This window comes from Aythya fuligula, chromosome 14 (assembly GCF_009819795.1).
Source record: "Aythya fuligula isolate bAytFul2 chromosome 14, bAytFul2.pri, whole genome shotgun sequence".
Lineage (NCBI taxonomy): Eukaryota > Metazoa > Chordata > Aves > Anseriformes > Anatidae > Aythya > Aythya fuligula.
This window is the reverse complement of record NC_045572.1, coordinates 9,487,618-9,501,892: the sequence shown is the minus strand read 5'-3', so window position 1 is coordinate 9,501,892 and position 14,275 is coordinate 9,487,618. Positions and strand designations below refer to the sequence as shown.

General features: G+C 51.9%; 1 protein-coding gene across 2 annotated transcripts in view; it reads right to left on the bottom strand.

Annotated features, from left to right (window-relative positions):
• SH3PXD2B (SH3 and PX domains 2B) overlaps nucleotides 1-14,275 on the bottom strand; it is a 70,730-nt gene that overhangs the window by 10,087 nt on the left and 46,368 nt on the right. For both annotated transcript variants that reach the window (XM_032196748.1, XM_032196749.1), the window contains exon 6: nucleotides 4,802-4,827. In XM_032196748.1, the coding sequence (XP_032052639.1) occupies nucleotides 4,802-4,827 (26 nt within the window). The remainder of the gene's footprint in view (nucleotides 1-4,801; nucleotides 4,828-14,275) is intronic.

The following is a 14,275-nucleotide window of genomic DNA, read 5'->3' as shown; positions in this document are numbered from 1 at the left end:
GGATACTTACACTATCCAATTCTCCCAGGTGCAGTAGGAATTAATTAATATTTGCCCAGTGCTTTGGAATTAGAACAGTATTAATTACTCTAGCAGGAGTGATTGTGGGTGTTAAGTCGTACTTCCAGGGGCTGTGCATGTACTCTGAGCAGGGGGCCTCACGTGTTGGATCAAAGGCAGAAATCACATCTGCTCCAGCCCTCTGGCTGCTACAGCATGGCAGATACATGGGACGATTACCTCCCAGTCTCAGAAGGGTTTGGGAAAGAAATGATACAGAGAGTGCTGGTCCCTTGGGATATAAAGGCAAAGCACAGCAAAGAAATTGCGGCTGTGCATCAGGAAGAAATGTCCACAGCCTGCTACGCTGCAAGAGGACCCTGTGGCTCCCCTGCCACGTGAGATATCTCAGTCTGATAAAAGAACTTTCTTACGAGGGAACCTATTGCAGGGCACGATCCTGCAGTGACCAGAGCAGGAGGGATGAGCAGAGATGGATGAGATCCAACAGGTTTTCAGCGGTGCTGGAGCGCTCTGCTCCCCCACCGGGAAGTTCTCCTAAGCCCGAGGTCACCACCTCTCAAACAGGTTCTGAGAAAGAAAGACCACAGCCGCAATTTAACTGAAATGCTTTTTCAGGACAGTCTCATTTAAAGGAGGAAGAGGCTAATTGCCCGTGTCATCCTGCCATAAACAGCTCTCTGCAGAGCTGCAGGTGAGCTGGCCAAGTGCACAGGATCTGTTACCACTAATGAAAGCTTCCTCCAAGCCATAACCCAGAGGTGGGGCACCAGACAAAACTAAAAATAGCCCTCTAAAGTGAATGGAGGATGCTAGGAAATTGGGGACTATCTGTTCTACTAGCTCAATTAAAGGTTTGTGCTTAAAGTGATCAGAGGACTTACCCAGCCCCTGAGAGCAGAATAACAGCTACAGGAAGAGAGCAGGGCTCTCCTTTCTGCCTCCCTGGCTGTAATTACACACAATGCCGTGAGGCTATTTGTAGTTTCAGCAGGCAATTCTGGATCCTCCAATGTACCTATTAAACCAGCAACAGAAGCGGCAAACTAAGCTTGGAGGAAGACGTAGGAGTTAATTTCAGGAGTGCCTTCACCTGGCATAATCATCCTCAACCACAAAAATACGTGGTCAAGTTACAATAAAACATCCTATTTAGGGGCAGACTTGGTCTCTTAAGAATAGCAATGGCATAAACTTACTCATCTAAAATAGTATCTAAAGCTCTGTAGCTGGGGAGGGGAGGAAGGATTAGCACAGAACAGAGCCCACAGGAGAGGAGTTGTGTAGAACGACAGTAGCTAGGAGCACAAAGCTTGTATCCCCTGAATATTTTTGAGACTGATACAAACATGGCCTAGAGAAGGGATGTGCATTGAGCCGAGAGACCACTGGGGTCCTTGGACTGGACTTGCAGAACAGACGCTGGCTATAGATGCCGGAGAGCCGCAGAGGAGATGCACTCACCCAAAGCAGTGAGGTGTACAAAAACAGGTAGGAAATCTCAGATACAGGGTTGCTCCAAGATTTCATGTTTCCAAATTCTGCCTTTGCACTATCAGTGCCAAAAATAATGAGTCTCTTAACGGTATGGACACTGGTGCCTTCAGAGAGAAGCAAAGAGCTCAGGACTGAAATAAAAGTGGGGGCACAGGTATTTGGGTATTTGTTTTTAACGCCTGTCCTTGCTATACACTCCAGCCCCTGCCTACAGCTCTTTCCAAAAATGTTGTGCTTTGGATAAGCTTTTTTTGTCCTAGTTCTCTGGTCTGTGCCGATCAGACCCAGTGCTCTCAGGCCAGCCCCTCTTCTCCCAGACCTGACAAGCCTGCGAGGATCAGCGCTGCAATCCCTCTCATCCCTCCAGGGATTCTTCCTGAACTAGGAAATAATCACATGTAACTAGCACTCACCAGTGGAGTTTCAGAATGGCCCTCCTATCGCTTCTGTAGGATGAGAGCTGTGCTTTCACTCTCCCTCATCAGACCAAACACTGTGGTTTGGGGTCTCTGAGCCACTGCGGGAACATTGCTCAGCACAGCAAAAGGGATGCAGCCAGGCAAGAAAGCATCTAAAACAAAACTAGCAGGGGGATATGGGAGCTCTTCTGCCAGTCTCCTAGGGCGGTTCCACCCAAATTAAAACTGCTGAGAGAGTTTCAGGCTCCTGTGCACTGCATTAGTGCCACAACAAACCTATGAATCTCCATCTGCTTTCTGTAGAACTCAGAAAGGAGGAGCAAATAGAAATGTTTGAAACAGTACTGGGGACCAATTATGATGATTACTTTTAGGTGTACCTAAATCAGTGGCCAAGTCAGGCTTCAGAGTCCCAGAGCATGAAGAATAATGAATAAAGGCATATAATGCCCACCAGCTCATACTAAGCACATCCCTGTCTCTGGGCCTCCTCACAACACCAAACATTTGTCCCTCGAGCCTCTTGGTCACCAAGGAAGGCCGTAGGTACCACTGCAACCCACTTTGTATCCCAGTGCTCAGTTACAGCCCATTAGAAAGCAGGGCTCGCTGCTGCCAGGCACCCGGGAGCATTTGTTCTTTGCAGTGCTACCCCAAAGAGCAGCTCACCCCACCTCCGGGGGTGCTGGAGAAATAAGCGACTGGGAGACAATTCCAGTTGTGTTTGTTTGTCAGCAGCTGTTGGATGCCCCCTCCTCAGGGAGATCTCTTATTAGAAGAGCCTTTTTTGTGCCACGCTGTTCTGCTCTCAAAGCAGGCCTGGCTTGAGTGATAGATGAAGCATCAGGCGCGTCTTCAAGGTAGAATAGGGCTCCAGGTGACAGCAGCAGAATCAAATTTGGTTTCTTTTGCCAGAAAATAAAAGATGGTGAGAGGAGTCTCTAAACATGCCTGGAACAAAGCAGCAGCCCTTTGTAGTGTTACACAAACACCTCTCCCTGATGCCTACTGCACATATACCATGGCCAAACAAGGGGATTACAGTGCCACGGTCTAAACATCATGCCTTGTCCTGCCAGAACAGGGCTCTGGCTTGGAAGTTACCCCAAATCTTCCTCTTCTCTCCCTCTCAATGGTGCCAAGCAAGCAGCATCCCAAAGAGCATTTTCTCTTCGACCTCACAACATCACCGTGTCACACACAAACCTGCCATGCCTACAGGGCTGGGGGCAAGAGGCAAAGTGGAGCTGCCCATAAACCTGCTTCACTAATGGCTCTGTGTGAAGTGGGAAGGCAGAACGAAGCTGAGTGCACAAACAGGAGAAAAAAATCAAGCCAGCGTCCTTGAATTAAATTCTGCCCTCAAAGAAAAATTTTGCTGCATAACTCAGATCTTTTTCTTCTCCTCAACACTAGAAAGGTCGTCTTTTTTCTCTTGCTTAATGTAAGTGGACTGGGTTCAAAGTGATCTAAACACGCACTGATCTCACGGGGAAACATAATACCCTTCCTTACTCCCCAGATCTTCCTACTGAGCCATCAGACGAGACATTTTGAGACAAGGGATTCTGTGTCTTTATTTTACCTCCGCTTTATCAAAAGAGAGGAGAAGGAAAAAAAAAATCATAGCCTGTTTTCATCCCCACCCACAGCCAGATGCTTCTCTCTGCCTCCACATGGGTTTGCACTGAAAGCAATAACTCAGCTTGAAGCAAAACCTTCAGCACATCTCCTGTGACAAAGCCGGGGAAGACCCACCACTTCAGTATGAGAAAGACAGTAAAAAAAATGCAGTCTGTGATTACAAATGGCTAATGAGAGCTATAAAACTGCCTTCCCAAGGTCCAGCTTTGACAGACATACCTTGCGGCTGTCAGAGTTTGAGGAGGGCATATTTTCCAAAGGTTTTAATCATACTGGTAAACCCCTGCTAGTCCACCAGGAGACCACTCAGTTATGACCTGCCCATGAGAACGGAGCAAAACCAAGAGCTACTGTTCAAGCAGATAATGTGAGGTTTCCGTACACATCCTACCCCTGGTCTCAGGAGGCTGGGACGTGAGCTGTTCTTGAAGGAGGAATGCCCTTCAGATAAGAAAGTAGAATTAAGTCTTAAGTCTCCCCTGTACCTTTTCTCTCTCCTTAGATAGGAACCCACGTATCTACAGGTAAATTTGCTCACACAGTTTATGGCAGTGTCAACTCCCAGGCCAGAAACCTTGGGCCCGCAGCCAAGCGCCTGTCCCACTCCCACCGCACCTCCTGGCTGCTGCTGCCCCGTGTCCACCAGGCACCACAGAAAGCTCCGGGGGACGTGGCAGCTTTTTGCAAGGGGCTTGCCCACCCAGAAAGAGCAGGTGTCCCCCGGCGAAAGGCGAAGCGAGAGCAAGGCCCAAGGTAGCGCGCGGCTGTTACTACCTCTCTGCAGGAAAGAGGCCGTTCTCTGGATAAACCCTGATGGAGGAACAAAAACGATGGAAGACAAGGCGTGAGGAGAGGAGGGACACGACCACGGGGGTGGCAGCAGTGGGAACGACTCGATGCACGAGCAAACGGGGTGTTTGGTGCAATGTGTGGAGCTGTAGGTGTCCGTCAGCCCCATTCTTCCATGGGACGCCTGTGGGATCAGGGCAGCGAAGAGCCCCAGCCCCTGCTGTCCTCAGCCCTGTCCCTTCCTTGGGGGTGCAGAGGGATGTGGGGCTGGGACTTGGAGGGGACATGCTGTGTTGGGAGCCCTGTGCCCCACAGGGGAGCACAGCAGCGGTGCTTGCCATGGGGCCAGGCTCCCGCACCCCGTGACAGGAGACCAAGGCTGTGGGTGAAAGGAGGAGGTGGTGAAGTGGGAGGAAAAGAGGAGTGCTTACCAGATTTCTTCTTTCCAATGGGCTCCCTGAAAAAGAGAACGAAGAGTGTCAGCAGAGGGATGGGGATGGCTGGCTAGCTGGCCACAGGAAAAAAACATGCAGGAAAACACAGCAGCGCTGGCCTTGGCGGTGCAGCTGACCTCCCTCACACCAGCTAATGTCCCCGTGGGGCACAACCAGCTGTGCAAACAGGCTGTCTCTCCCGCTCTTGTTGAGTAATTAAATGCTTTTGTCTTTCCCAGGATGAGGGCTGCTGGCCTGGACTCCTCAGCAGCTTGCTCTGATGGCCACAACTCTCACTGTGCCACTTGGAAAAGGAGGCAGACTAGAAAAATCTGGCAGCAGAGTCAGGTGCAGGGGAAACCCAAACCCCAAAAACTGCTCTCAGCACAGACCACAGCTCCCACAGAAGTGGACACCACTTTGAAGACAATGAGGGAAATACTGAAGATGCTCCATGTCCTGCACCCTTCCTGGGGACAAGGATGGGGAGAGGCTGGGGAAGGGGCAAGCATTTATGCCCCAAAAGAAAACAACTCACTAAAATGGTGTAGAGAGGATGAACACAAGCAGAAGCTACTGGCTGTTATGAGGAGGCAATGAGACAGCTCCAGCACAAGTCCCCTCATTATGGACAGCACTGGCCACATGGATGACAAGATGGGTTAGAAACCAGAGGTCCTGAGTCCCTTCTCTTATTTGAATGCTGCAAAGAAACATGGTTGCTGAACAGCCTTAAACTCAGGGCATGATTAAAAACCAAACAAGCCCAAGAAAACATGGGCTGAGACAAGCCTCAGAAAAATCACAGATAGTAAACCAAGGCACCAAACCAGGCTGAAGTCCAAACAAATGCACCAGCATCGTCCCCAGCTCCAACCGCAGCAGTCTGTCTTGCTGCAAAAGGGCTCTCAACACTTTCACACAAATCGCCACTGTGGCCCTGAAATATTGCTGTAGTATGGGGTGATGACAACCTGTAATTCCTCTAGCTGTGAGCTGCTTGACCACTGCTTGGAAAGGCAGCTGGACCAGCCCAGGTAGAGCCTAGGAGCCCCTTCCTCTGCTTACAAAATCTGCTGGCAGAACAACCTTTCCCTGTCCCTTTCAGGCCGAGCAGAGAAATCCCTCCGTGCTCAGCAAGAAAGCCAGCCAAAGCTGGGCTACGCTTTGTTCTCTTTCAAGCTTATCTGCATTTTCAGTCCATGATTACTGCAGATGTTTTATTCCCCCGGAGCAATGGGGTGATGCAGGGACTCAGCGGCCTTCAGAGCCTGCCTGCAGATCCCGGCCGTGCTTTCCCTGTGTGCTCAGCCCAGGCAGCACCGCTCCTACTGCTCCGGGGACACACACAAAACCATTCCCTGACCTGCAGGATGGGGCAAGGAGGGAGCCAGGGACACAGGAAAGCACAACCTGATGCAGCAAATAGCTGCTTTTTTACCCCTCCTGTACAAGGCCCTGAGAAACACACTGAGGCCTCCCTGGCTGAGGGGATGTGGCATGGGCGTTCATAGTCCTGATCCCAAACAAAGAGGAGGGCACAGGAGCTACTGAACAGCCCAGCATTGCTGACTGCTGATGCCCAGAAGCCCCAGTGAGGAGGCTCAGCCCTCCAGCCCCATATCCCAAACCCTGTGTCCTAGCCTAGTCCCACTGGTAACCCCCACGGCCTCTTCTTTGGCCTTAGGTGGGCACTGAGGAGTTAACCTCATCTGCCAGCAATGCTTTATCCTCCCTGTCCTCTCCACTCCCCCTTTCCCTTTGCATCTGAAACCTCTGCAACTTGCCCACTGAGCCATCAATAAAATTAAATTAAACGCAGCAAAGATGGAGCAGAAACAAACGCGTCACCGTGCCTATCTTTTAAGTTCAGAGACCAGAGAACTGTGTAAAGACCTGAACACCGTGTCCCTGATGCAGACACCAAGGAGGAATCTAAGGGACAGTGCAGCTCAAATACATTTCTAAGCAGAGACCAAAGTGCAGAGCTAAATCCGAGCTCATTGATGAGAAGGCACGGGGCTGGGGTAGCCCTCGCCCACCATGGGCTGCAGTGGGGCAGGGAGGAGAGGCAAGGCCCGGCAGGCACGCAGGAGATGGCAGGTGGGCACTGCATCACCCTGATGGAAAGAGCTGCTGCATTTCCCCTGCCATCTGCTAAACTTCTTACTCTAACTCATCCCCCCGTTTCCTTTCGCCGCCTGCTCCGTCTGGGTGAGGGGGCAAGGAAGGAGCTGCAATTTCACTTTGCTGCTGGGTTGTTTCTGGCACGGATGCAGAGAGCCGCAGGTCTGAAGACCAACAGCCCCAGCCCACCACCTCGGAGGGGACAGGAGCTCAGACAAGACAGGAAACAGCAACAGACTCCCGGCAGCATCTCCTCCTCCTCCGCCGGTCCCCACGGAGCAGAGAAAGGCATGCAGCAGAGCCTGCATGCACAGCCTCCTGGAAACTGGTGGCTCAGGCAGAGGAGGAGGAAAGGCCACTGCCTGCCACTGGGAAACTCATTTAACTCTCACCCTCACAACAGTCGTGCTGTGCAGATGAACCAGGCAGGCACAGCACGACTGCAAGGCACTGGTACACTGTGATGACAGCGTGTCCCCACAGAGCTCCCCGAGAGGTAAAACCCAGCAATGGCTCTCCAAACGCTTCCCAGGACTTTCCCAGTCCCTTGTCAGGAACACTGAAGGCAAAGGTTCCTGTGTAATGGGAATCTCACTTAAAACTCTTTAAAACAAACAGAAGCAGGCTGTTCTTCAATGATAGGTATTAAGCTGTTAACCTTGCTGCAGGATGTTGTGGATGCTGAGAGTTTTCACAGGCTTACAGGGTCACAATTCAGGCAAGAAATGCTAATTATAAAACCAGGAAAGCCCTGAAGGCTAGGACAGTGTCTAGAGAGGAGCTGCTAAAAGCTTGCTTGACTTTAAGCAAGCACTCGGGGTTGGTGGCTGCTTAGCTAGGAAGGCGGCTGTGCTGCAGGGGTGGCTCTGCAGTGGCTGTGCAGTGGGACTTGGGGGAGGAAGATCCCACAGGAGGGTCCTGGGAGGAAGGCTCTGGCACAGCACAGCACTCGCAGACCTCAGCACCACCCATGGTGTCCCACTGCCCCAGCAGGGCACAGAGAGAGAGAGGGACAGCAGAGCACACACACAAGGATGACAGCTCCAGCTGCTGCAACGCCATCCATGCAGGACCCACAATCAGGATGAGATGGGTCTGAAGTCACCATGCCAAGAAAACACTCCCTATAGAAAAGCCTAGCCCTTGTAAAGAAAAAAAAATAAGGAAAGGAAAATATCCTTCAATAATACAGCGAAGTCATCAAAATAGCTATCAGGAGGAAGCTCTGCTTGGAAGCACTCTGCAAGTGTGGAGATGTTAGAAGCCTTAGCAAGGTTTATGCGAGCAAGACAGAGTGAGAAATGGGGTACAACAGGGCTCCTGTTTAAGAGAACTGATGTTTAGCAAATGTTCCACAGAGGACTGAAAGGGCCCCTGTCACCCAAACTGCAGTGCCTGTGCCAGTCCTGTATTTAACCACTGGAGAGCTATCCGAGCCAAACCTTTGGGCTCAGAAGGCTGCCCTGTGCCCTGCTAGCACAGAAAACCAAGTGCTCTCTCCATGCAAGGAGCTTACATTGGAGCAAATCATGATTCAACCCTGTTAACATTTCATTCTATTATCAGCTAGGAAGGACAGTTCTCAGCTGCGAGGGAGGGAGACCACTATTTTGGAGCTGAGATCTAGCCCAAGCTCCTGGTGAATCTGCACGTAGGCACCAGCAGAACTGCAAAACAAACAATTCATTATACAAGCTGTAATTTGTCTGGATAGCAGGACATGGCTCAAAAGCCACAAGCCAACAAGCCTCCCTACCCAAGTCAACATCCATCAACTCAGGGAGCTCCAGCTTACAGGCAAAAGTGACTGGAAGGCTTCCTACATGGGGCAGCCACTCCATCTTGCAGCAGGGACCTGAGCTTCCCCGTTTTCTGTTAAATCCCCATCACCTGGCACAGGATTTGATGCCCCTGTCGCCCCCCAAAACACCACACAAGGGTTACAAGGAAAACTTTTGCTCCTGGCACAGCTCAGCTACAAGGAAAGGTAAGCACATGAAAAGCTACGGGGAAGCTAGGAAGGAAAGAGACTTGCTTCAGGGAGACACTAGTTATAAATCTGCTCATATTTATGGAAATAAGAGAAAGAACCAGATTTGCTCTCTGTTACACTGGTGGAAACACACTTCAGTCTAGCATCGTCTCCTGGTGCTTTGGACCTAACACAAATCTTTCACCCGCCAAGGCTGCTGGCACAGTGGCCCTAAGCAGGACCTCTCAATCACACGTATGGAGACAAGCTGGCACAAGCTGATCACAGCCGTCTTGATTCTCATTTTGGCCCAGCAGTCTCTTCGTTGATTTATTGGAGCTGGTGACTGCCTGGAGTCCCCGTCAGTCTGGGTGCAGGAGGCGATCCATTACTGTGAGTGCCATCGCCACCCCACTCAACTGCCCAGCACCAGAACCTCAGTGTTAATAGAAACATTAGAAATAAAAAAAATAAAAATAAACAGAAAAATAAAGAAAAATAAACAGCGAACATGAGGTTTGCTGCAGGCATAACACACTCTGCTCCTCTGGTCATGCCCCAGCTCATCACCATGCACCTCCTTCAGTCCTCCACCCCAGCAATGAAAACATCCCCAGCAGCAGAGCTGGATTGCCCTTGAAACACTCCCAAATCCTCTCTCTGTAGCCAAGGGCTGTTTCGGAGAAACAGCAGGAATGCAAGCTGGGGACGTGAGCTCAGATGGAGCCTGCACGTCCATTAGGGAAGGAAAATGATTTCTAAAAGTTGCCCTGGACTTTGGCTGCTGTCAGTGGCCCTGCTGCAACTGGAACTTGCCCCGAGTGTGCCCAGGGGAACTGCAAAGCTGTAGCCACACAGAGCAGCCAAACTGATGGGGACATTTTGCTGGTGCCCCAGGGGAACAGAGAGCTCCAGGTGGGCTCCAGGCCCCGTGAAGGGATCCTGTCCCTGAGTGCCAATCAGGCTCCCAGGCAGGCACAACTGAAGCACAGGTCAGTGCCTTGGGTAAAAATCCTCAGGGAGGCTTGTCTGGAGCTCAGTGACAGAGCCAGAAGACACCACCAGAATCAAAATGCTGTTTGTTTTATCTTTCTCTGTCTGTTTCCAACATCTTTAGTGTGTATCGATGTATACTGTGGCAGTAGAAGCTGCTGCCACTGAGCAGGGACCCAGGAGGGCTGGGAAGCTTGTGCAGGGACCCACTGCTGTGGGGTTAGGAGATCAAGGCAGAAGGGACAGCAGCTGCCTGTCCGGGCTGCCTTCCTGCCAGGAGAGGGGACACAGCCCAGCCCAAGGGGTTTCCAGAGCTGAGCACAAACCTGCGGCCCTGCTGCTCCCAGGACGCTCAGCAGCTGCCAGCTAAAACAAGGACAGAAAAAGCCACCAGGTCTCGCTTTGAGAGTTGCAGATCAGCTCAAATTGGGAAGCAGCAGCCAAAACGATGCGCACAACGCGTTTCCTGGAGGATGTTTGCTCAGCAGGAGGAGATGAATTTCTCGTTCATCTGCAGACCAGGCAAATCAGAGGTGGTGTTCCTGCGGCTCCCACCACCACGCAGCCCAGCTAGCAGGAGCTGGGCTCTGCTCCCAGTGCACACGTTGGGGTGGTAGGGGCTGGGAAAGCCGAGCAGCCTCAGCAAGCACCAGGGAGCAGAAGCTGAAGCTCCCCAGCAAAACTCCCAGCTGGGGTCTCCAAAGGCAGGACAGGCCCAGGGGCCACCCCATGGTGAGCCACAGACTCTACCTCCACTGCCATCTGCTTGTACAGAGGTCATGATCCCCTACTAAAAGGCCTTTAAAGAGTGGGGTGCTGGTGCTGGTCCCCACACCGACCCTGCACTAAGCCTTGGCGTGCTGTGGGGGCTGCCAAGGGGCACGTGCCAGACATACAGCACTGCCCTCCCTTTCCAGGAGACTCACGGGGTTTGGGAACACTTAGAACCTAAGGGAAAAGCTGTCTGAAAGACGGACAAGAGGAATTTACATATTTTAGAGACAACACTGGTATCTCCTGAAGCCGGTAGCTTTCAAACTGTGAATGCAGAGCGCGTGAGGAGAAGTGCACAAGGACGTCTTTCAAGCACAGTAACAGACAACAAATTTGCCCTACAGGTGCCTGTGCTCCCACTGGAGGGAAAATAAAAAGGAATCGGCTTTGTACGCTGAAAGGTTCAAAACAACTTCTAGTGCCTTTTACAAGACAGGATGCCCAGCTACAAAAAAAAAAAAAAAGAAAGCAGCCTTTAATGAAAGATGCCTCTCACGACCAGGTTACCTCCTGTGTAGCTCCACGGCCCTCGGGCAGCAGATGATGGCTTCTTCCCCAGTGCTCCTCGCCTGCACAGCAGCGACAATTACTAAAGGACCCCTCAGGACCTTGCTTCACTACAGAGTTAACCTGGGCTCCTGCATGTGGCAGAGCAGAAATTCAGCTGGCGAGGAGCGCGAGCAGCTAAATGCCTTGACTCAGCAGTGGCTTTGTGCCCAGCAGCTCAGCCTTCCCCAGCCTTACCCCGGCAGCTCTGTGCTGTGGTTAAACGACTGCTTTAAACTGAAAAAGGGTGGGTGAGGGGTGAGGGGGTACACATGGCAACCTCCCACCTCAACAGCCAGGCATCCTGCTGCTGGTCAGACCTGCTGAGATATGCGGCGAGCAGGAATTTGATGATTCCTCTCCTTTGAAACTATGTTTTTCACAAGGCTTTCATCCATCACCGGCAGAAAAACCCCACAGCCCCACCGACAGCTAAGTTTTTGGACGATTTCTCTTTCCATAACTATTTCTGTCCTTCTCTCTCCCACCTCTATTCCATCCCTGCAGACCCATTTTTCCCCAAATTTAATCAATTCCTCCAGACTACAAGCCCGCTCCTACCCACTACTGGGCAGCACTCTGAGGCAGAAGGGATTGAATTATCCTGTCCACAGATTGCTGGACAGGGATCCACGTCACAAAAGCCACCAGGCATCTCTGCCAGTGGAAACACCACAGCCTCAATCCGCTCTCCTGTTTGAAGTGGTCCCTGTGGGCAGGAGGACGCTGGAAAGTTGGCGGGTGTGTGCGGAGGGGATGGAGCAAGGGCTTCACCTCCCTCCTCCACCCCCCAGCTGCTGGAGACTCCTTGTCTCAGCTCTGCTTTGGGCTCTGATCTACTGCCCAACTGGAAGCAATGGGGGAAAAAGGATGCATTTGTCTCTTTCCCTCTCCATTCAGTCCCCTTCTCCTCAATCTTTCTTTGAACATGCCAGCGGCAGGGCTGGGGGGTTGTAGAGTGAGTTAGGGACTAAGATTTTTATTCTGTTGGCGCTCCCAACGGCATCGAACAGACACCAAAGGGGACTTTGCACAGCAGGAAAGCACAAGCAAAGCCTGGATCAGCCCAGGAAGAGCTCCAACACTGGGGAAAACAGACACGGGAGGCGCCCAGGGATAGATGCACGGGCTGTCCAGCCTCCTCTTTCCACTCCCAAATGCTGCCAGATCCAAGGACTACATTCACCCTTTGCAGTTAAACAGAGCTCTACAGTCTGCAGTCAGCTGCAGCTCTTGAACGTGGCTGCACATCTCAGCGTGGTGCGAGATGGGTGGATCCTCTCTGCGTAACCCAGGAAAAGGAAAGCAGAGGCTGCATCCAGAGCACCCAAAGGCACGTCCCTATCTCCAACAGCCACTGCTCTGTGCTGTGACCCAGGACAAGCCCTGGGGCATCAGCCAGGCAAGACAAATGACAGGGGACAGGGAGCTTGAAGGCTCCTGGCCGTGGTGCCATGAGAGCGGCTGCTTGGCTTGGCACAGAGCATGCTGAGCAGACCTTTTTTCCTCCCTCATTCCCACCTTCCAGCCACCCAGCATAAAAAAATGTTTGCTTATTTTTTTATTTTTTTTTTTAAATTCTCCGTTCATGGCCTGGCTCCCTTTCAAACTCTCGGAGAGAAATATTTATCTGCCTTATGAATGATGACATCCGGCCAAACCCCAGACACGCCATCACGTCTGATGCAGCCCCGCCGTCTATCACAGCTCTCCTATCGTCAGGGGTAGGCTGGCCGCGTGCCAGCGCTCAGGGCTCGGGAAAGGGCTCCCACCAATCTCTCCAGAGGAGAGAGTCAAGGACTTTTATTAATTAGCATTTTGAATTGTCGCTAATAAATACCCGTTCGGCATTCAGGCTGGGATATGGAACACAACAGAGACGTCCTTGAGATGCTGTAGCATTTTGCTGCTGGAGGCGAACGGACAGGAGTCACCTGCTAAATCCTTCTGCGTGCTGCAAAGTCTCCTCTCAGGAGAGCAGCAGGCAGGGGAGGCAGCGCAGCCCACCACCAGATTCAGCGGTGCCTCACCAGCTCATCTGCCAGCACTCCAAAGGTCAAACACACAGCAGTTTTGCACCGAGGGCAACTTCGCACCCCAGAGGTGTCCTGCAGGACACCGCAGGATGTATTCAAGGTTGGATCTTGTGACAGAAGCACATGCTTTGGATTATGTTTCAGGCTAGTGCCTGCTCTCTCTACCTCTGATTAGTTCTGTGGGACACAAAGCATGGAGATGATGAGCAGGACGTGGCACTGATTGCTGCTTGGCCAGGTAGCCAGGAGCAGCAAACACAGCCACAAACAGCTGCACTGCTCTGAGCTGATGCTCAGCACCTGAAGGTCTCCACACCTGAGTGTGCTCCTTGTCCTGGCCCCAGCCCCACCACACCTGATTTCAGGCCAGTGTCTGGCTCAGCCTGTGAGACAAAAGGAAAGGTGGGAAGGGTGGGTGCAGGACTGAAGCTGCCCTGCAATCTCCTATGTGTGCTGTTGCCCCAGCTAGAGGCAGCTCCAGTAGGTCACTCCCTTTGCAGAGCAGCTCGTCGTCTTCTCATGCAGGGCTCAGACTCACACAGGCAGCTCCCCATGCCCTGAAACAGCCCCAGGAGCTCTTAACCCCCATGATAAACCCTCACTCAGTGTCTTTGCAAGCTCATCTTGTTGTTCTGTCTCTTGCTTGCCCCTGAACCGCCACCTTTGCTGAGGGACGACCATCAGGTTGGCAGATTAAGTGGTGAGCAATAGCGGGGCAGGATGGATGCGAGCAGCAGCTGACAGCACGCAATTAGTTAATGGGCTGCGGGGCCCTCAGACCAATCTCATCAAGTGACTGTGAGCTGCAGAAGGAATGACGACAGGCCAAGTACTAGAAACAGAAGCCAAAGGAGGAAAGCAGGGATGGGGGAAGGGGGAATTAAAGTGAACAAACGAATAAAATGTAAAACCCATGGAGAAGACAGAATCCACACAAGCATAACACCTATCTGGAGACCCGAAAGACTCAGTGCTCCTGCTCAGAGCAGAAAAACAAAATCCCTTATCTACCTCCGCACCCTT